Source organism: Falco naumanni, chromosome 2 (genome assembly GCF_017639655.2).
Source record: "Falco naumanni isolate bFalNau1 chromosome 2, bFalNau1.pat, whole genome shotgun sequence".
Taxonomy (NCBI): domain Eukaryota; kingdom Metazoa; phylum Chordata; class Aves; order Falconiformes; family Falconidae; genus Falco; species Falco naumanni.
In genome coordinates this window covers 4,123,013-4,144,040 of record NC_054055.1, presented here as the reverse complement: position 1 = coordinate 4,144,040, position 21,028 = coordinate 4,123,013, and the positions used below count along the sequence as shown (strand labels likewise).

Sequence of the window (21,028 nt, the reverse complement as noted above, 5' to 3'; positions counted from 1 at the left end):
GAAGAATTATCCAAAAGGTAACTTCAATTCAGTAGTTCAACATTGAAAAAATCACACACACACACGTGTGTAGCTCTTTTGCTTAAACTACAGCCTCATTCTACCAGATTAAGTTTTGGCAAGTTGCTTTTTTCCTCGTTGTTCTCATTTAAGTAAATCTTAATTTTGTTGAGAAGAACAGAGTGGGGGCTTTCCACAGAAGCTCTCCAACAAAGAAGCTCCACGATTTCAACATTCACAAGGCAAGTCCATGCGCCAGCTCCACAGCAAGCTCTAGTTCACGGCACTTAAAGCATCCACATGGTAGAAGCCCAGAAACCACCAAGGAATCATGTCCTTGCTACCAGTGCTAAATCAGCACTACCTAGATACCTCCTTTGCACACTTCAGTGCAGAAGGTTATTTTTATATTTGGAAAGGCTTCTTACATACACACACTCTAAAGAAGTTACAATAGCTACACAGAATATTCTCAAAAACCTTACCTAAGCAAAGAGAAGACATCGTAAGAGTTACGAACACAGTTCTGATCCACCTGGAGAAGACTATTCTTCAGGGTACCTGAGTGATCCTTAAGGCAAAGAAAGAATATTTATTTAAGAATCAAAAACTTTTCCATCTTGATTGAAAGCATGCACTTTTGGTAGCACAACAAACGTTCTCGCATTTAATGTATTTGAAATCTGTCTTCATACAGTTTTATGTACAGTAGGTAGAAACAATTTAAGGTGGTAATAACACCAAGTTCAAGCCTAGCCTACAACAGCCATTACTTAGCTGTAAAGATGTTAATGACCTATCACTTTATCTGTGCTCTAGACACAGAGTGTGTTTTCCTGTACTACACAGATTTTATGCACAGAAATACTGAAGAATGCAATTTGAAGTACTGTCATTCTTCAGCTTCAGATCTGAGAGCCTATTCGGTAACGTGCCAGAGATGTACAAGACAATGAGATAAAGCTCTATTCTTTATTCATGCTGTAACACTTTTAAAAGATCAAGGCATTCTTAGTTTTGAATGATGTGAACAAGTTTCTGAAAGTTCCCTCCCCCCTCACCCCCCCCACCCCCCCCAAAAAAAAAAAAAGGTTTTTCTTAAGGGAGCAAAGTGCTTTGGTGCCTCTTCGTGTGGAGTGTACAGTAACAGACAAACTGCAATTTTTCACACTGCAAAGGTCAGATACCAAGCTATTCCATATTCAGGCATGGTCACACAAATTCCTAGAAACATCACAAACTCAGAACTATTTCTTCACATGATAAAGCAAATTTTAAGTAGGGCCACCTGGCAGCATTGTGGGAAAGTTTATGGAATATAGGGTAAAAGGTAATTGGTTTAGTGTATGAAGTAGCCCTAGCGTGCACACATGATCAGATAATTTTCTAGCAGTAATACAGATGTACCAAGTACCACAATTCCTGCCTTAACAGGCCGTTTCCACACAGATGATGCTGAAACGCAGTTAAATGTCAACATCTACTGACAGAATTGTTAGCCATACACCATGCAGCAGACATCCCTTTCCACCAAAAATAAGGTTCCACCTAAATAATCACGAGATCTATACATTACATTATGCATCATATTGAACAGAGGCATCAAGTCAGCAAGTCTCAACTAATTTCCTTTCTTAAAATGTTGGATCCTACATGCTGTAATCCATACATATATCCCCTGAAAAAAATACCAAAATAAAGACATCAATGCCTCAATGAACCAGGATGGTGGAAAACTAAAAATGCACAACTAGCATCACCATTTTACACCATGAAGTTGATGTTGTTTCAAGAAAACACTGACTTCAGAAAGCAACATGCAAAATTTTTCAGAGAACAAGTGGAACAGCCTAGAAAAACTAGTTTTAGGAGGGAAAGAATTTAGAGCAGCAATATATTTCAGCCTTTTCTTTTTTTCCTCCTGTACTAGTGTGTTGAAAGGAAATTCCTAGAGTCAGATACCAAGTGATCCATACAAACTGAGGAGACTTGCAGAACACGCAACGGAAGGGTTTCAGACTATTAAAGAAGCTTGCCCTTTGAAAGGGGAATTTGTCTACTTCTCTACCACAGCTTTTATTACATACAAGCACACGTATTTGTAAACACACAAAAAGGCTTTGCTTGTGCTAAGTGGCTAAAAAAAGCATATGTGGGGAGAGACTCTACCTGCATAGAGAACAGACACTACAGCGAAAGAGAGATACAGCTTTCCAAAGATAAAGGTCCTTCCTGCTTGACAGTTACAAATAGCTACAATTGAAGAAAATAACTTACTCTTCTATTCCCCCATACCAGTGACCACAGAAAAAAAAAATGTTTTGAGTTATGAAGAGCCGTATAGACTAGTTCTGGTTTTACTTCAAAGACACTATAGAAAGCTAGTCATTAACTAAAAAAGCTATAGTTACTTCACTAAATACACTTTCTGAGAAGATACCACTGCAAGAGTAAGGGCAAGTTATCAGTTAGTAGCAGCAAGTGTAAAATAGTTAAAAGAAAATTTGGAAGGCAGGAAGGCATTGAAGAAACCTGAGAAGGAGCAACCTGATTTTAGGAAAGCCAGTATAGCACCCAGATTCAGTCCTGTTAAACCTGGGTAAAAAGTAGTTTTACATACAAGCATGCAGTCTCAGATAAAACCAGATTCAGAAAACTGCCAAAAGGATTGGGAATACTTTAAGTCCAGGTTGAAAGCTTAAAAAAAAATAAAAATATATCTGAAGCTCACATCTATCTTACTCAAACATTGGAACAGCTCAAGCAAATCCAAGTAGAGTTTCACTATGATTACTAGAAAGGAGGAAATCAAGAGAGGAACAAGCACTTCAGTGGTCTCACACCAGAAGGGAAACAGGAAAATAAATTGAACAATTCTGATGAAGGCAGAACCCTGCTGAAATCTTCTGGCAAAATTACTGCAGTAACTTACTACAAAATAAAAAAAAAAAAACTTCAAGAGAAACAGAAACCGGAGGTACAATTATGTGAAAGTCAAATGTAGTTAAGAACAAAGCAGCTACATTGGCAGCACACATTTGTATTTACATTGAGAAGAAAAGCTGTTAACACTAGAAGAGGAGTTACACTAGCACTGTCAGACACCTACAGTAAAGCAGTAATAGCCTTCAGGGCTCAGAAGGCAGACACAAAGGCTTCTGAAACCTTATTGCCCAGCATTTTTCTTCCATGAGCTAAGTACCCATTGCAGGAAGAAAACTGCAACATGAGTGAGAACGTTACCCAAAGAAGATGTTCGGTTTTTCATTGCATATCAGCAACACCCAAGTTGCTGCTGAACAGAAGAGATGGTAGAAAAGCAAAATTCCTAATACCTATATATTGTCAACAATACAAAATTTAAAGGCTTTTTGACATCAGTAGAAAGAAAGCGAAGAGCCTGTGATATTACCAACAATAAAGAGGCCTTGGATATGGTTCTTTTATTTTGTTAAGATAACAATTGCTACACTGCAATTGTCTGGTTCACCTAGAATTTCTCCACCAGTACTGCTGCTAGTTTTCTACTTTGGTCCTTTATATGACAGCAGCTTCTGACAAAGCAAGCGTTCTGAGGACAAACCTGCATTTTGAAGGTTATCTTGTATACAAGTAGGCTGGAAGGTTCTAAAACAGCTACCTAGTGAAGTTCTAAGCTTCCAGTGCTTAAATTTTAAATTACACAGTTTAGCAATTAGAATATTCCTATTTGAGTGTTGCTCTTGCTGGTTTTCTTTACCAGGGACATATGCATTTAATCAATAAACGTACAATAGTCACCAATAAAAACAACAGTTGAGTTGTAACAGTCCCTAACATTCCTGCTCTACTTCATTTTATTCTGCTGCAATAGCTTTTAGGCTCCCACCTCTCTTACCACAGGTAAGGTTCACAGACAGAAAATGGGAATTTGTGTTTAGATCCAGACAGACCAAGCAATGCTCAGAAGCACATCTGCAGTGTGTTTTGAAACTCTGGAGTTCCTGACATATTGCCAGAACAGTTTAATCAGCTTCCAACAATTTTCTTACTTTGGCTCATAAGTGGTCTTAATTAATGTCAAAGACATTTAATAAACTAATAAAATTCAGTTTATTGCAAAACTCCATAAATCAACTTTGGCAATTAAGTCATAGTCCAAAGAACTGAGAGGTTTGAGCAATGGGGAGGGAAAAAAGTGTACTAGACCTTAATTTTGTCCATACTGAGATGTGCAAAAATAGGACACTTCCAACATTGACTGAAGTGCCTTTGTGCATGAGGTTTTCATTAATTTGCAAAATGATACTTATAAGATTCTATTTTCATAATGAAGTTTCATGTGTGACAGTGCAAAGAAACTAAAACTGTTATTCCATCCATGTACTACCTCAAAAATTGAGACTAATAATTAAGACATCTTGAAGTATTAACAGATCCACCAAAATCTCACCAGAAGAAAAAAAGCACCACAGGAGATCAGAAACCTGACACCAGAAATCACAGCATGGTTTGGGCTGGAAGGGACCTTCAAGACCACCCAGTCCCACGCCCCGCCAGGGGCAGGGCCCTCCCCCCAGCCCAGGCTGCTCCCAGCCCCGTCCAGCCTGGCCTTGAGCCCTGCCAGGGATGGGGCACCCACAGCTGCTCTGGGCAGCCTCGCCACCCTCAGGGTGAAGAGGTTTCTTACGTGTATCTAGTCTAAATCCCCTCTTTCAGTTTAAAGTCTTTCTCCCTTGTCCTATCACTACAGGCCCTTGTAAAAAGCACCTTACTACAGGTTTCAGGTGGTGCTTCATGAGTAATCATAGCATTGTTTAGGTCAGAAAAGACCTTTAAGATCATTAAGTCCAACAGTTAACCCAGCACTGCCAAGTCCACCACTAAACCACATCCCAACCATGTCCCCAAGCACCACATCCACACCTTTTAAACACCTCCAGGGATGGGGACTCCACAACATCCCTGGGCAGCCTGTTCCAGTGTTTGACAGCCCTTTCATGGAAGAAATTCTTCCCAATATCCAACCTAAACCTCCCCTGGTGCAACTGGAGCCTGTTTCCTCTCGTCCCGTCACTGGTTCCTTGGGAGAAGAGACTGACCCCACCTCACTACAACCCCCTGCCAGGCAGCTGTAGGGAGCCAGAAGGGCCCCCCTGAGCCCCCTTTTCTCCGGGCTGAGCCCCGCCCCCCCCCCCCCCCCCCCGAGCTGTGCCGCAGCCCCTTCCCCAGCCCGGCTCTGGACACGCTCCAGCCCCTCCGGGTCTGTCTGGGGGTGAGGGGCCCAACGCTGAGCCCAGGGCTCGAGGGGCGGCCGCACCAGGGCCCAGCACAGGGGGACGGGCACTGCCTGGCCCTGCTGGCCACGCTGCTGCTGACACCGGCCAGGGCGCTGCTGGCCGCCGTGGCCACCTGGGCACACGGGGGGCTCATGCCCAGCCGGCTGCCGACCAGCCCCCCCAGGCCCTTCCCCGCCGGGCAGTTCCCAGCCCCCTGCCCCCAGCCCGCAGCGCTGTGGGGGGCTGGTGTGACCCACGGGCAGGGCCCGGCACTCAGCCCCGTTGGGCCTCATACAACTGGCCTCGGCCCCTCGGCCCGGCCTGCCCAGACCCCCTGCAGAGCCCCCTGCCCCCCAGCAGGTCACACTGCCCCCAGCTCATGTCCTCTGCAAACCGACTGTGGGTGCGCTCCAGCCCCTCGTCCAGGTCATTGGTACAATATTAAACAGGACTGGCCCCAGCACTGATCCCGGGGGAACACCACTAATATAGAGTATAACCAAAGTGGGGCTGTATAACATTTAGCATATCCAGCACTGACATGAAAATTATAAGGGAAGACCAAAAGCAGAAATACCCCTTCAGGTGCATACAGCTTCTGAAGGTCACAGGAACAGTGTGCTTGTGCCAACTAGCTTGGCTTGAGCGGCAGACAAGGCACTTAAAAGCAGGACGTATGTCCTATAAAAGAAGAGATTTAGCTCAAAGAACTAACAAAGAAAGCAATCAGAAACTACAGAGAATGGTGACAACATACATTTCTAACTCTTGAAGCCAGAAAGAACTGAATAAATTATAGGCAAAGAAAAAGGAGATTATTTGTGCTCTATGTAGGCTGTGACTGTATTTGCAACTTAGCTACAGAGCATGTACAAGAACCAAACCCAAGATGTACTTTTAAACCTTCTCAGCTAAGGAGCAAAACCTGACAACCAGGAAAGAGGATAGCATTACCATCACTAAACTCAGGTCTAGGTTATTAATACTAAAAAAATTAAAACCTAGAATTGCATCTGCTCCAGGAACACTGAGTTAATAGCACCAGGAAGCAGTGTGAGCTGTGTACCTAACTATCTATAATTTGAAGGATAACCATCAAAACACCAAGCACAGTTTGGAGGCTTGCACAAAGCCAACGAGTTCTGCATACACGGCCACCTTGTCCCTTGCTCCACTCTCCCAACATATGAATGGTCACCCATGTTGTTGACTAAAAGCCACTGCTTCCATTCAAATCCCCACAAGACTGGGCTTGCTGAAACTGCAGCTGTGTGTCAAGCTGGCTAGGGACTCCTTATATGACTTATCTATACCGCAGTACTGCCACCAGCAATTTGGTATTTTAAAAGAAAACAATCAACAAACAAAAACAACAAAAACCTGTCAGCTGTGCTATTTACAATAGATAAGTTTACTTTTCATCATTGATGTAGTAATCAGCATTGCCATATAATTTGGCTGCAGTCACAATATTGGTCGGACAAGCATAAATACTGCAGCAGAGCCTTTGGGGAAAAAAAAACCAAACACGGGTTGAAGCAGTTGCAACACTGAGCAAATAAATTACTTCTAAGAGCTACAACTTCCAGTTTTAAGATTGACAACCCAAACTTGATGTGCTTTTATACTTGCTGTGAAAATTAGTCTTAACAGCCACACTATTTCAAAGTGTTCTACATTTGAATGAAATATCTGCCTTGAAGAAGGCAAGTCAAGGCTTACTTTCAGTAACCAGAGATTTTTTTTGGACTTAAAATGCTACACTAAGACTACCCAAAACAGCTAAGATGTCCATGCATCAGAGGCGAGGTATCAGATAAGACAGGTTCTTATCTGTCATGTAAAACTGTATTTCTTCTCAAAACAAAGCATTTTAGTGTTCTGAACATCCAAGCATGACAATCAAGTTTACAAGTTGAATTTTCAGCTTGTCATCAGTACTAACAAGCCAGAACAAATATGGGATACCCTCACCTTCTGTTCAAATGAAGCTCCATAATAACCATCATTGAGACCAAAAATAATCTCATTTGGGTTTCTTGCATGTATCTGTAAGAAGAGAAGGAAAGAAATCATTTCACAGTCAGCTTGTTATGGCTTAACACATCAAACAAGCCTAAAATGTCTGAGAGTCAAAAGCAGATTTTCAATACCTGTAATACTAGAAGTACATGAAAACTAAGAAAACTTAATTTAATCATACAAAATGCATTTGCTTCACAGCATTAATAAAAGTCAGAGTATGTTCAGCCATTCTACATTGAAATCAAAAGCACTGGCCCAAGCATCTTTACTGTTGCTACATTTCCAGCTGACAAAAATACCTAAGATTAGGAAATTAATCAGAGGTAAGTCTTGAGTAATTTGCTTTCACTTGATCTTACCTAAAACTATACTCAAAATTAGGCTTCTGTGGTCAAAGCAGACAGAAAAGTAGCGTTCAGTATTGCAGTTAATATCCTGCTATTAACATAAATAACATTCATAAAAGCATAGCATCACAGAATGTTTTGGGTTGGAAGGGACCTTAAGGATCACCTCATTCCACTCCTGGCCAGGGGCAGGGCCCCCTCCCCCCAGCCCAGGCTGCTCCCAGACCCGTCCAGCCTGGCCTTGAGCCCTGCCAGGGATGGGGCACCCACAGCTGCTCTGGGCAGCCTGGGCCAGCGCCTCGCCGCCCTCACGGGGAAGGGTTTCTTCCTCACGTCCAACCTAAATCTCCCCTCTCTCAGCTTCAAGCCATTCCCCCCTGTCCCACCGCTCCCTGCCCTTGCCCAAAGCCCCTCCTCAGCTTTCCTGTCGGCCCCTCCAGGCACTGGGAGCTGCTCTAAGGTCTCCCTGGAGCCTTCTCCTCCCCAGGCTGCACAGCCCCAGCTCTCCCAGCCTGTCCCCACAGCAGAGGGGCTCCAGCCCTCTGACCATCTCCATGGCCTCCTCTGGACTTGCTCCAACCCACCCCCAACCATGTGTCCTGTGCTGGTGACCCCAGAGCTGGATGCAGCACTGCAGGTGGCATGTCAGCAGAGCAGAGAGGCAGAATCATCCCCCTGGACCTGCTGGCCACGCTGCTGAGGATGCAGCCCAGGGTACAATTGGCTTTCTGGGCTGCGAGCGCACACTGATGGGTCATGTTGTGGCTCTTGTCAAAGAACACCCCCAAGTCCTTCTCCTCAGGGCTGCTCTCAATCTATTCTCTGCCCAGAAATAATCTGAAACATTATTTCAAATAAAATCATGCACTAGAGGAAAATCTTGAGGGAGCCATTTCTTCTGTCCAGTCAAATGGAAAAAAAAAAAAGCTACACTGTGAGACGTACCGGGTATGACAGCGATGAAGTTAATTTTCTTCATAGCAGTCCGTATGGTGCTGTGTTTTAGAACAGTGACTATGATACTGTTGGTAACACACCAGTGTTTAAGCTACTGCTGAACAGTGCTTGCAGTGTCAAAACCTCCTCCTCTGTTTCTCACTCTGCCCCCACATCGAGTCACCTGGGGGTATGCAAAAGCTTGGGAGGGGACACAGCTGGGAAAGCTGACCTGAACTGACTGAAGGGATATTCCATACCATATAACATCATGCTTAGTAGAAAACAGGAGTCACTCTTTGCAAGGGTTTTGCTTTCAGTTATTAAACTGTCTTTATCTCAACCCACATGTTTTTCCACACCTTTGCTTTTCTGACTCTCAACCAGCCCACCAGTGCAGCGGGTACTGGCCAAGATCAATGCACCATGTGAAGCTAGAGGAGTCATTCCCTACAAAGCTTTCTTCCTTTCCAGGCTTTCAAAGATCCCAATCAAAAAAAAAAAATTATTTTAAAGTGAGAAATAAACTGATCTATTCTAAATCAGTTCTACCAATTAATCAATCAAAAAGTGCACATTGCAATTAGGCCAACCTATTTTATTTAAAAATGCACCATATTTTTCGGTGGGTTTATTATTTATTTGATATGGGTTTCTTTTTGAGCCACTTCTACTGTAAGCTCCACAATAAAGAAAACACCTAATTTCTCACCTCTTTCAAATGGCTGCCAGCAAGAGTCAAATTGCAGAATAAAACAGATCTTATACAATAAACTCTGTGGACTGAAGCGCTCTAATAGCATGTCATTACCATGAGAATGGACTAAAACCGTAATATACACAATCATTATGATCTATGTTCATTTAATTTAATGTCTAATCATATCGCTATTTCCTTGAATAGAGGCATTGCAATTTAAAGCACCAAGTGCTAGCAGTAGCACTTGAGAGGCTCAGTCAACAACAGTAGCTTATAGTCAGCTAGTTAAGATTTAAAGCTCTGAGGTAAGCTAACAAATCTCTGCAACCAGACTTTAAAATATGCCCCTCAAATGCATTCATTGCCTTTCTTAGCATTCGATATATTTGTTCATCCAGATGTTTTAATGCCTTACATAACAAGCTGAGAAACACTGTTTCCACATTACCTGCTGGCCCAAGTACTTCAACCCATCTAGATTGACCTTCCATTCAATCAAAAGCTGAAAGTGCTCCTTCTTGCCACCCCAGATCCTCACAACAAAACAAGAGACAGAGGTATCAAGTCGATCAGGCATTATTCCAAAGTCCAGACTCCTCCATGTCGGATTCTGTAGGTATTGAAAGAGGGATAAGAACTCCTCAAAGAAGCTGAAAGTAGTCCTATAATTGACAGTTCAGAAAGCAGTAAAGTCCATGTAAAAGTTTTAAAAAAACCTTAAGTATAATGAACACCTACCATTTCAAGGTCTACACAGAGTTGAAGCCAACAGGCTCTGCTGCTTCCTTATCCTGTTTTCTAGGGAATTCCTGGGTTAAAAGCTACATGCTGTAAGGTACTTCAGAAACTCAGAGTGGACTCTGCTTCCTTCCAAGATGTTGAAGAATTTACTTCAGAATTCACTAATTCAGTTTAGCCATCAGGAACTTTAAAAGGAGAAGTAACATTCCTTTTCAGGTTTTAATTTAGCTTCTGAACACTAGCGTATGGCTTCTATTGTAAAATTAATTTTACCACATTGATCTACTCCCTAGTAATTAAGCTTGCATAGTTTATTGACATGTTTATTCACATTCTTCTCCTCCTTGACTGTTGCTGATCGCAATCCTCAAATGTTGTCACCAAGAGCTGCTCTTCACTCTAAGAGACCCAACTTGCACCTCAAGCTTTACAGAATCAGCATACATTTAAGCTGAACTACAAACATCTATTCCAGTTGAACTCAGATTTGCAAACACCAGGCATTCCAAGAACTTGCACTCACCTCTGACAACATTTAAATTAAAGATTTATGGAAACTGTTACAATTGGCCCAAGCTGCAATCCAACAAAGTCAATTTAACACTGCTAGTGCTACAGACCAGATAACAACTTTAGGACTTCCACAGGCCATAAATCACAGGGTGCCCAAATGCTGAAGTGGGAAAGCGCTTTATATATATATATATCCATCTCCCTCCTCCACTGCACACAGAAATGGTAGCTCCTCCAAAAAAAAAAGGCTGCAACCCACTGTTCCACGAAAGAACAAGCTCTTCCTTCCAGTGCTTAAGCAGCTTGGAACAGGCCAAGCATCTCTGAAGTGGTGTTAGGCAATTTAGAATAAGATGCCTCTGAAAGGAAGGGAGTGGCAGAGCTACCCAGTATTACAGAAGGAATGCATTAATCAAAATTTCCTAATGAGAAAGGAAATTTGGTAGCTATTCAGGCACATGAATACCAGCTCATTAAAATACCCATAAATGATGTACAGAATTTGCTCAAGATGTGTTTTATTTGAATTTTTGTCATTCCATCTCACGTTCCCTTTGGTTAGGTTCCCTTTTTGTTATTCCTTTTCCTTATTTAGAATAGGAAGAACTCAAAATCATGAAGTCTCAAGGAACTTGTCTCTTGAACAAGACAACAATCATGAGGATGCAGACAGCTTTTCCTCCATTCAGGAGGTTTTCAAAGCACTTACAGCCCAGTGTGCTATAAATGGTGTAGTTCTACCTTGTTAACACAGACATTAAAGTCTGTTCAAGATGTTTTCAAATTCCCTCGCTCAATATTTGCAACATCCTGATCCCACAAAGAGACCTACCCCTTCTCAGCTGTAATAAACTGTTCAGTCCTGGTCCCTTTACTGATCTGAACTGGAAAATTTAGAAACTCTGTTTTCAAATTTCAGTTTCTTAAAGCCATCAGCTCCTCAAAGATTATACATGTCTACATATGCAGGTACATGTTCCTTACTGCTCACTTATACAATAAAAAATGATGTTCAAAGAAATCAGTGGTATATTCTGCAGCACTGTTTGACTCTCCCCTTATTTGGGGTGTTGCAAGCAGGGCCTCTGCTTCTACACCAAGGTTGCTAAACTGCACAGCATGAGCTTCTAATGAAGCTGAACACCCAAAGTGATATACAAGTGCTCCTTGAATAAGCAATTTGCAGACACTGAAGTAAAAAGCAGCTGTTTCTGTTCCTAGCACCAGCAAGAACAGCAAAAAAATACACCCCGTGAACTGTAAATAAACCTGAGTTACGATGCCTACAATTCTCAGATGCTGAAAGAAGTTAAACCAGTAAAAATCTAGCTAACATTACTTTGCCTACTTAGTGTTCTCAATATTTAAAATGGAAATTTACTGCAAGGCTTAACCTGAGCGCTGAATAGTTTTCACAAGAAAAAGCCCTACCTTTGGAGTGTTTAGCCCTATCTACAGAAGTACCAACAGACCACTGCTCCACAGCTGTTAAAATGAACATGCATTTTTACTATTCAGTAACTCGCTATTACAACCCTTGTGAAAAGAACATGAAAAGGAGAACAGTATCATGAGGCTCCTAGTACAACTGAAGAGTGGAAATACACATTTAAGAGTTACAGTATTAAGCAGAGAAATTAAAATACTGCAATAAATACACAATTTTTAAAAGAAAGTTTTTCCATATTAAAGTTACTTACCAGAGAATTCTTGATCACCTCACTCTTATAAAATTCTAAAGAAAAAATGAGTAAAAAAACACCTTTAGATTAACTTAAATACCAATACAAATCTGAATATTTGAAATGGGAAAAGCTGAAGTAACACTCACGAAAGACAAATGCTAGTGGGTCTAGTTTATCAGCAACAGATTCATGAGAAAGACTTCAAAATGCAGTCATGCTTTTGATTAAAAGTACTCATTCACACTTAATTATTAGAAGTCATTATTTAAATTTAGCATTTCATCTTTACACCCAAGATAACCCTCAAGATTTACTAAGGCTTTGGTTTTAGGGAAAGAACATGCCCCAGTACTCTACAATATTTGTATGACATTTGCGAAGTGACCAGTTTGTCACACAACATCTTCCTGGAGGAGTGCAGCACAAATGAACTAATTGCACTGGCTTCCTGAAGAGCATGGGTGACCTGTTCCAGATGCTTAGAGAGTGAACAGCCAAGTTACCTCAGAGGTGCCAAGTACCCTGTATTTAAATGGAACCAAGCAACCGCTGACACACGGAGCTTAGCTCTCCCAGCCAACATAAGAGCTTCAAGTCTTTAAGGAGACAGCTCTGGAGGCTGGAATACAGATTTTATACAATATCCTTCAGTTCACTAGAGGCCAAGAATAAAGCTTCTATGGAATGCAGAACAGTCCCTTACATGAACTACTCTATAAACGGTGATCGGTTACAGGTTCAACAAACCACCACAAGAAAGCCCAGGGAGCAAGCTCAAGTTATGTATTCTTGTCCTTCTAAAACAGCGACCTTGGAAAAAAGCAAGGTTCAACTAGCTAAAAAACATTATGACAAAAACAAAATTTGCTTGCAAAGCTCCGTCAATCATATCAAAAGGAGTATAAAAATGTATTTTTAATAACATGTCTCTATAACGAAGAGCTATACATAGCAGTGGAAAGCAAAATGTTAAAGAGAAATGAGATCTAACACTCAACAGCCGAACAGATGCCTGGATGCTTCATGTCATTGGCTGACAATTCTATTTTTGAAAACTTTGGTAATAGTAAGTGCTGGTTTATGCTCCATAAAATAACTGGTACACAAAGAGTGGAACACACTCCCCCACAAAAAGCAACTAAGGCTCCAAAAGCTTTAACTTTTTGTGCTCTTGGAAGTTCACGAGTTTCTTAAATTATCAGTGGGGGGAGAGGATACCAATGACAAAAATAGGCTGACTTAAGAGACTCTACCAAATCTGTCATCTGTTTTGCTTCCTTGGCTGCTAACACTCAAAGCTCTTATGAAGTTCATGAAACTAAAGAGCTCTTCGTCAGTGTTAGTACATGTGATACAAATAACGGCAGCAGGTTGTCAAGGCAAAAAAAGGCCAGAGAATTCATATCATAAGAATTCAAAGATTAACTAGTAAAAAAGTTGATAGCAAGCCTGGTTTACCTTTGTATATCTTGGTGTTATCACACAAGTGAAGAGTGAAGTACGTATCCAAGAGGCGGTAGCCATTCTTATTGATAATGTTACGTGCAGCAATATTCCGAAGATGACGAAGTCGGCGCTAAAAATAAGAAAAAAGCCCTAAATAGTTAAAGAACTTTCTTAGACTGAAACCAATTCAAAACAATTTTTTATTTTTTTTTAGTCAAAGCATTTTAATGATTTCTAAAGTACCTTTGTCAAAAAAATCCCAATAAACACTTATTAGGGAAAAAATTTTCTTTGGCAGAAAGCCAATCTAAACAATAAGAGTTCAGCAAAGCCATAGGAAACTGAATGCACAAGCCACAACTAGCACCTATGAGTTCAGATTAAGCAACAGATACACAAGACAAGCTATTCTTACTTGTGTCCTATATGTAATTTTTATTCCACATGTCTAAAGTACACTGAACTATTCAAAGCTGTTTCAAGCAAATATGTGACACAGCATCAAACAGCTGCAGTATCACCCAGGTGTTCTGCATCACCACACTGGAAACATTTTCTAGCCAAAGCTATTTTCAACAAGCACTAGCGAACAAAGAACTCCAACATAAACCACCACTTAATCCAGAGCCATAAGTAACTGGCTGAAGAAAGCTTCCTGAATTCACAGTAAACCTGGAAACTGCTCTAACAACCTTAAATAAAATACGTCAGAAAGACATATCCAGATTTTCAGGGAAAATTCAGGGCACAGTCGAATTTTTAATGTCTGTCAGCTACCATCTGCTTGGATAACTCAGTCCTTTCCTCTTGGATTGAACATGCTATAATATGTCACTAAAATCTTCAGTTTAAGTGATTTCATCCAACTCCAATATTATGTTAGTTTGCTACAATACTGTATCTTGAATGAAAATCATCACATTGAATCAATTTATCTCTCTCCTCACCTCTCTCCAAGTGCCAAACAGCTTTAATAGCTGTGGCTACAATCCTCAACTTCAAAGCATACTACACCCTCCATCTTTGATGAATATCTAACATTAACTTACTGTTAAATTTAACTAGTTAACAAAGTAATTTCATAGGACTTTCCAGTCACTCTTAAGTCATCGCTTAGCTGTGGTTCTTATTTTAGCTTTGAAAACTCATGCGTGCTTGAAACAGACTACCATGAACTTGGCACTCAGCATACTGCCACTTCAAATATATAAAGTTCTCACCAAATCCTTCAGTATCACGTTCCCCCAGTCGATCCCTCAACCTACCAGTGTCTCACCGATCCACCGTAAGTATGTTAACAAATGCCTCCCCATCCTTTTTGGATCACCACATACAACCTACAGGCCTCAAACAACTAGTTTCATGCATTCTTTTACCGCAGAGTTCATTTTACAGCATACTACTTTCTCCCAAAAGCTTGTTAATTTTTAAGTCTGGGTCCACCTTAAGAAACACTTTTGCATTGACTAACAGGAGAGTTAAAATACATTTAAAACCAAGAAGCAACTTTTCTGTTTGCAGCTTGTCCTAAAAGCTTTTAACAGGACTTGAAAGGCCATCACCTGTTTTGGAATCACAGTATGACACTCTACATTACTTAATATCATTTAAGTGATGTATTACTTTTCCTTCCTGGAAAGCTATAGAACATTGCATTTCTGTGTTCACATGACAGACTCAAAACCACCAGTAGATTCATTCCTGCAAAGTCTACTTATGAATTAGACTAAAAACAGAGCCTGAAATGGGATGTCCAGATATGTCTAGTATATATATGCAATACAAAAGAATTTTAAAAAAAACACAAAAAACTTCCTAAGCTGCATAACTGCAGAACTACGTGGCCTTACTTTATTAGAAATTGGCATCAGGAATGTCAACAGAAAAATTTAAGCCACACTTAAACCCAAAACTAAAACTATATATACCTTGTATATTATTTCAAATCTAACAAAGCTCTTCAGTTTTGCTGGCCATTTTTATAAGCAACTTAAAACACTCATTAAGAAAGGTCTTTGAACATACATTGCACTCCCTATAAAAATGATTCAAACATTTTATCTGCCATCTCTCTCCTTTAATTAACTTCAGTAGCATACAAATAAATTATTTATCATGCTCACTCCCCCCTTCATTTTTTATTTCTTTCTTTTTAAATGCCTTATAACCTAAGAAGAATAGCTCACATAGCATCTAACAAAGAAGGCAACATTCTACAGGTCTTTTTAGGATCACCAATTAATTGCATGCCTGGTTTAAGTAGCATGTTACAATGAAGTAGCCCTCAAGCAAAGCCACACAAGTTTTTCATCTTTTACTATGGGCAGCAAGGTTTGGAAAAAGCTGTAGTGTCGCAACCTACAGCTGCAGCTCTGGACAAGAGCAGAGTCCTTATCTCCATGGTTTGTGATTTCTTTGCACCCTTCCAAATTTGGAATTTATCCTATAATCTAAAGTCTCAATTGTCCCAAACCAGTTGGAGGAGGAACAATAAAGCTGGAGCTGTGAGGCCACACCACAGTTCAGAACTCAACATGCAACAGCTAATGAATGTCTACTTAAATCTCCAACTTAGTCATCACTCTCCCCCTCCCTTCTGTCTGATTACTTGTCCATTTAGCCCAGCTGATAGGGAGCAAGTTTCCAATTACATGGACAATCTTTGTGTTCACATTCTTCAGTATGAGGTCATGATGACAGAGGGGCTTGGATCCTGAAAATAAACCTTCCATTTTGCCCACTACATTGTGACTGAAGATATATTGCATTATTCAGATTTCCTCTGAATTCTACAAGAGGCAGCAGAGATAATTACCCTCTCCTGAGCAAAGATAATCAGCTTTAGCCAGGGCATCAGCTACAAAGACATAGCCAGATGACAATTCAAATAGGCTCTAAAATTCTTCATCAACTTGCAGCTGTTCTGTGAAAAACAGTACATATTATTTTGAGGGAATTCTCAAATCTGTTAAGTGGTACCTCTTATGTGTTTCGTATAATTTTTGCTCAAGATGTTAGAACACACAAAACAAAAACCCTACTGTGTTGTAGTTCAGCTATCACTGGCATCAGTCAAATGGCCCTGCTGCTAACCCACACCACTTATTCGAGGTGCTGCATCACCCTCCTCATCTGCACCACCCTCAATAAGCACTTGTGCAGCTGCTCAGTGTATCACACCAGGGAGCTGAGCTGGATGAAAACGAACCACCTCTTTCACTGGGTTAGTTTCACCAGATCAGTTCCTCAATAAGGTTCACGATGTGACTGTACAAGCAGCTGTGCTGAGGAGACAGAGCAGCAACCAGCAGCCAAAGGCAGACAGGACTGCTTAAATAAAATCACCAGCCTAAAATATGTGCAGAGCTATATACAGCCTGGCACTTTTACAAGGAAAGTAAGAAGTGGTTCACAATGAGGTATCGGTGCATTTCAAATTGCAAAAGCAACTCTGCACAGAGAAAGGAACCGTTACACTTCACACTGAACACAGTAGCTGCAAACAATCCAGAGTTCTTTCATTTCCTTTTTCTTTTAGGTGAAATGGGAAAGAGTCATCACTTCTCATTAAACACTAGTTTTAACTATTTGCTCTTTATAGAAAGGTATCAAGAAATCCTCATCACTGGGAAGGAACCCCCACAGATGAGATGCTCTGTAACCAGAAGAACCATTCCAAAAAGCCTAGTTTTTTAAAAAAAAAAATCAAAATACAAGCGCTAAAAACCATAAGTGCTTTGGCAACCTCATGAGTCACATAAATTAAAAAAGGCCAGCTGTGTTTGCAAGCTGATAGTGCGGGATTTGCCTTCATAAAGATAGATAAGCAAAATATACAGATGAGTATAGATAATTTTCAATGCTATCTCCTCAGTTGACAGTATCAGCAACACAGTCCTGAAGATCTCAGACACTACACCAGGCATCTTAATAAGATAGCCTGCTGAAAAAAAAAAAAAGCTATTTTTCAGCTGAGCACTGATTTAAGTTAGCTCTGACAAGCACAACTGATACCATTAAAAAGGATATTTAACTTTTCCAACCGCTCTGAATTTAGTGCACACAGCCTGAACGATGGCATGCCTGGACCACTGCTTAGCAGAGTAGTGGAGCAGGTTTAACGACTTTCTCGGGGGAGGGGGGGGTGGTGACACAGAAGTTAAGTTGATTACCACAATTGTCCTAGTCCTTTGCAAATCCCAAGAAAGTCAATGAGGCAGTGAAATTACATGGTAGGCCTTGTTATCAGTTTATTTAATTGCCAGTCTAAGTTTCAACTCAGTAAAAGCAATTCCTATACAGCAACCCTATGCTGACCTACACAAAAGAAATTAGTGCTTCCTTCTACCCTGAAAATAAATGACTACAAAACAAGAGAAGAGATCCACTAATTGTCCCTTAGAAGAAATCATGAGTAGTAGCTTATATTTTAACAACACTGCTGGAGGTAAAGATGTCACAGGTTATAAGCATACAGCTATCCCCATGATATATAGAAAAGACGATCATGATCTCTTTACAAGAGATCAGAAGAGCAGAGCCTGCCATCAGGTTTCATCCCTCATGCCTGCATAGCCACAAAACCAGCTTCCCAGAATTCAAGAGCAGCATCTTGACAAGAGCTGCTACGGAGTGCTGTGAGGCCATCCATGCTCACTTTCTCTCAAAAGTCAGGGGTCGTCTTATTACTTAAGAAAAGCACTCAGTTATCATTCTGAAGAACTATTATCAGTTGTTTAATGTATTTAGTGTTCCCATTCAATGACTTTCTGGGAACCTCTCCAGATCTACTGCTGGCCATAAACAAGTCAGACCGCCACAGAATAAAGTATTTTGATCAAAAACCTTGTTAATACTTTGCTTTTTCATCAGATGATCTCAGAACTCTATAAATCTACCAAGTCTTCTGAGGTTTAAAGGACTGAAACTGCCCGGTCCCTTCACGCTTTAGTTCCCTCAACACTAAGATACTGTAATCTTTCACCACCTCTGCCTAAAATACCACTTTTTCCATCTAGACGCTTGTTCCCATCCTGCACAATGCTTTCTTGTGCATTTGCGCGCTCTCAGGGTGAGTGTCACAGAATTTAGCCAAGGTCAAGCTGGCAAAAAAGACGTTACTTTGAAACTTGTCTAAGTTCCTCCAATTCAGCTCCCTACAGCTACACAGATGTGCCCACCACAAAAGCAGGTTGGAGCAGGCAGACTTTAACACTGCAGTTTCTTGATGGCTTACACTGATCCAGACAACACTCTCTGCTTCCCTCCAGGCCTCAGAAACTGAAGTGACAAAGCTATTCACTGTTTGTTTGGTTTTTTGTTGGGCTTGGTGGGGTTTTTGGGTTTTTTTGTGGTCTAACAATCTGGTCCCATTAATAAAAATCACTGCAAAGATTGGGGGGGGGGGGGGGGGGGGCACGGGGAAGAAAAGGTTTTAAGTCAAAACAAGACAGAAGAGTGTGCGGTTGTTAACATAAGGTCTGGATTGTTGATGGAACCACAAGAACAGCGACTACCTACAACAGCCTAAAGTATTCGTGGAATTTCACAATTATGTGTTCAAGGTCACATAATGGGTGGCAAAAACAAGCACAGAGTTCTGACTCCTCTTCCATCTCAACTACTTTATTATTCTCTTACAAGAACATGATGACCTTGGGAAAAAAACATAAGTATATCCAATCTGGATGAGAACACAGCCAAACACCGTTTTTCTATCTTCACTACTGATCTACCACACTTACTAGCTCAGGCTCCAAGTATGAATTGTGAAGCTCAGGTCATTAATACAGGCAACAGCTAAGCCTATTCTTTATCACATGGATGGAGCCTATCATTTTTTTTAGCGGCCCAGTCAATCTAATGGCTCACTGCTGGGAAAACGGGGAGGTCTGTCTTCTTTTTGTCCCACATCTGCCTCTTCCCACCCTCGCTCCCGGCTGCATGGTCTGCCCTCTTTATCACTGTCCCTTTCAGTAAAACCATTCACAAATTCTTGCTCCTAGCAGAAACAAGAGCACTTTGACAGATTAGTTTGCAGAAGTGTCAAAAAAGCATCTAAACTTAAGTAAGGCAGGCAGTTTAGTTTCTCCCAGCAACAGCCATCCAAGATGCCATCAAACAGCCCCCTCTGTGAAAGGGTGGTTAGGTTGAAAATTTCTAGATGTTAGTAAAAGAATGACAGTGGGCCTACTGCACCCATACTCGTGAGCAAGTTTCAGAAATTCTGTTGGAATAGTCTAATTTTTAAACAACTTATTAAATTTGAATACATTTTCCAGAATGAAGTTTAAATTCAATTGACAAGGGAGAAAGTTTTATAAATCTGGTGCTGGACTGGAAAAGGCTTTTTCCCCCCCATCCCACCACCTTCATATTCCTGGTGACATCCCATATAACCTGTGTAAAGTGCAAAGCATCAGATGGGTTCAAGAGAGCATTTCTGTTTCAACAAAGAGCAAGGCGGGGGGGGGGGGGGAACACACAAAAAAACCCCACGACCTTACTTTTGCCTGAAATGTAAATACCAGGGTAAAACCAGCGTAAGAAGGCTGGGAAGCCATCTTGCACAAGCAAAGCTGAAATTTACAGAACATACTTTGAAAGCTCAAAGCTGTCAAAATAAAGTTACCACTCAGGGCTCTCACAGAGGCCCAAATACCTGACAAGCAATCATTTTTTCCTCCAGAAAACACACTGTACAGGACTTTCAACACTGGCTACAATTTCAGGACCATTCTACCTATCAGATGTTTTTTTAACATGAACACCAAGACATAGTCTTCACCTCTGGACACCATCTCTGATTTTCACTGTTGCCCTCCTCCCAGTTGTTTCAAGGGAAGATATTCCATAAATTCTCTTCAGGTCAGGATCAGCTCTGACCTCTGTACAAGCTGGTATGTATTCTGGTTTTACCTAGCTTTCACATGAGTTTCCTAGCTTGCTTGCTTTATGACCCACAGTTGCACTGGAAGATTTTAAGCATAATCCTTCCAAGTATTTTCGCATTAAAGTGCGGTGCAAAGACTAGTTAGCAACATAAACGTTATACAGCAAATCTAATTGCTTCGAACTTAAGAGAACTGATCTTGCAAGGTCAGCTGTTTGGTTCTCTGAATACTTCTCATAATTAAGTCACAAAAAAACCACAGGGCTCTAGCTCACAGCAGTCAGGTTGAGGGTTTTGGGTGGTTTTTTTCCTCTTCTTGAAAAGCATAGATGCTCCAGCTCTAAAAAAAACAAACACAAAATCTATCAAAATACAAAATGTATTTAGCCAACATCAGCATTACTTATCCCAGTGCTGTTCTACACCTCATTATTACAACTTCCTACTCCTCAGATTTTCACTAACTACTTGCTTTCACCTATCCA

At 40.9% G+C, this 21,028-nt stretch overlaps 1 protein-coding gene across 2 annotated transcripts in view; it reads right to left on the bottom strand.

The window, feature by feature from the left end:
• The window catches only part of UVRAG (UV radiation resistance associated), a 100,276-nt gene that overhangs the window by 70,052 nt on the left and 9,196 nt on the right, over positions 1-21,028 (bottom strand). The window contains exons 2-7 of one of the 2 annotated variants that reach the window (XM_040583622.1): positions 20,819-20,883; positions 13,664-13,781; positions 12,221-12,255; positions 9,715-9,876; positions 7,233-7,307; positions 486-571 (exon numbers count right to left, since the gene is read on the bottom strand). In XM_040583622.1, coding sequence (XP_040439556.1) covers positions 486-571; positions 7,233-7,307; positions 9,715-9,843 — 290 coding nt within the window. In that variant the 5' untranslated portion in view covers positions 9,844-9,876; positions 12,221-12,255; positions 13,664-13,781; positions 20,819-20,883. The remainder of the gene's footprint in view (positions 1-485; positions 572-7,232; positions 7,308-9,714; positions 9,877-12,220; positions 12,256-13,663; positions 13,782-20,818; positions 20,884-21,028) is intronic. The other variant, XM_040583621.1, reaches the window with a different exon arrangement.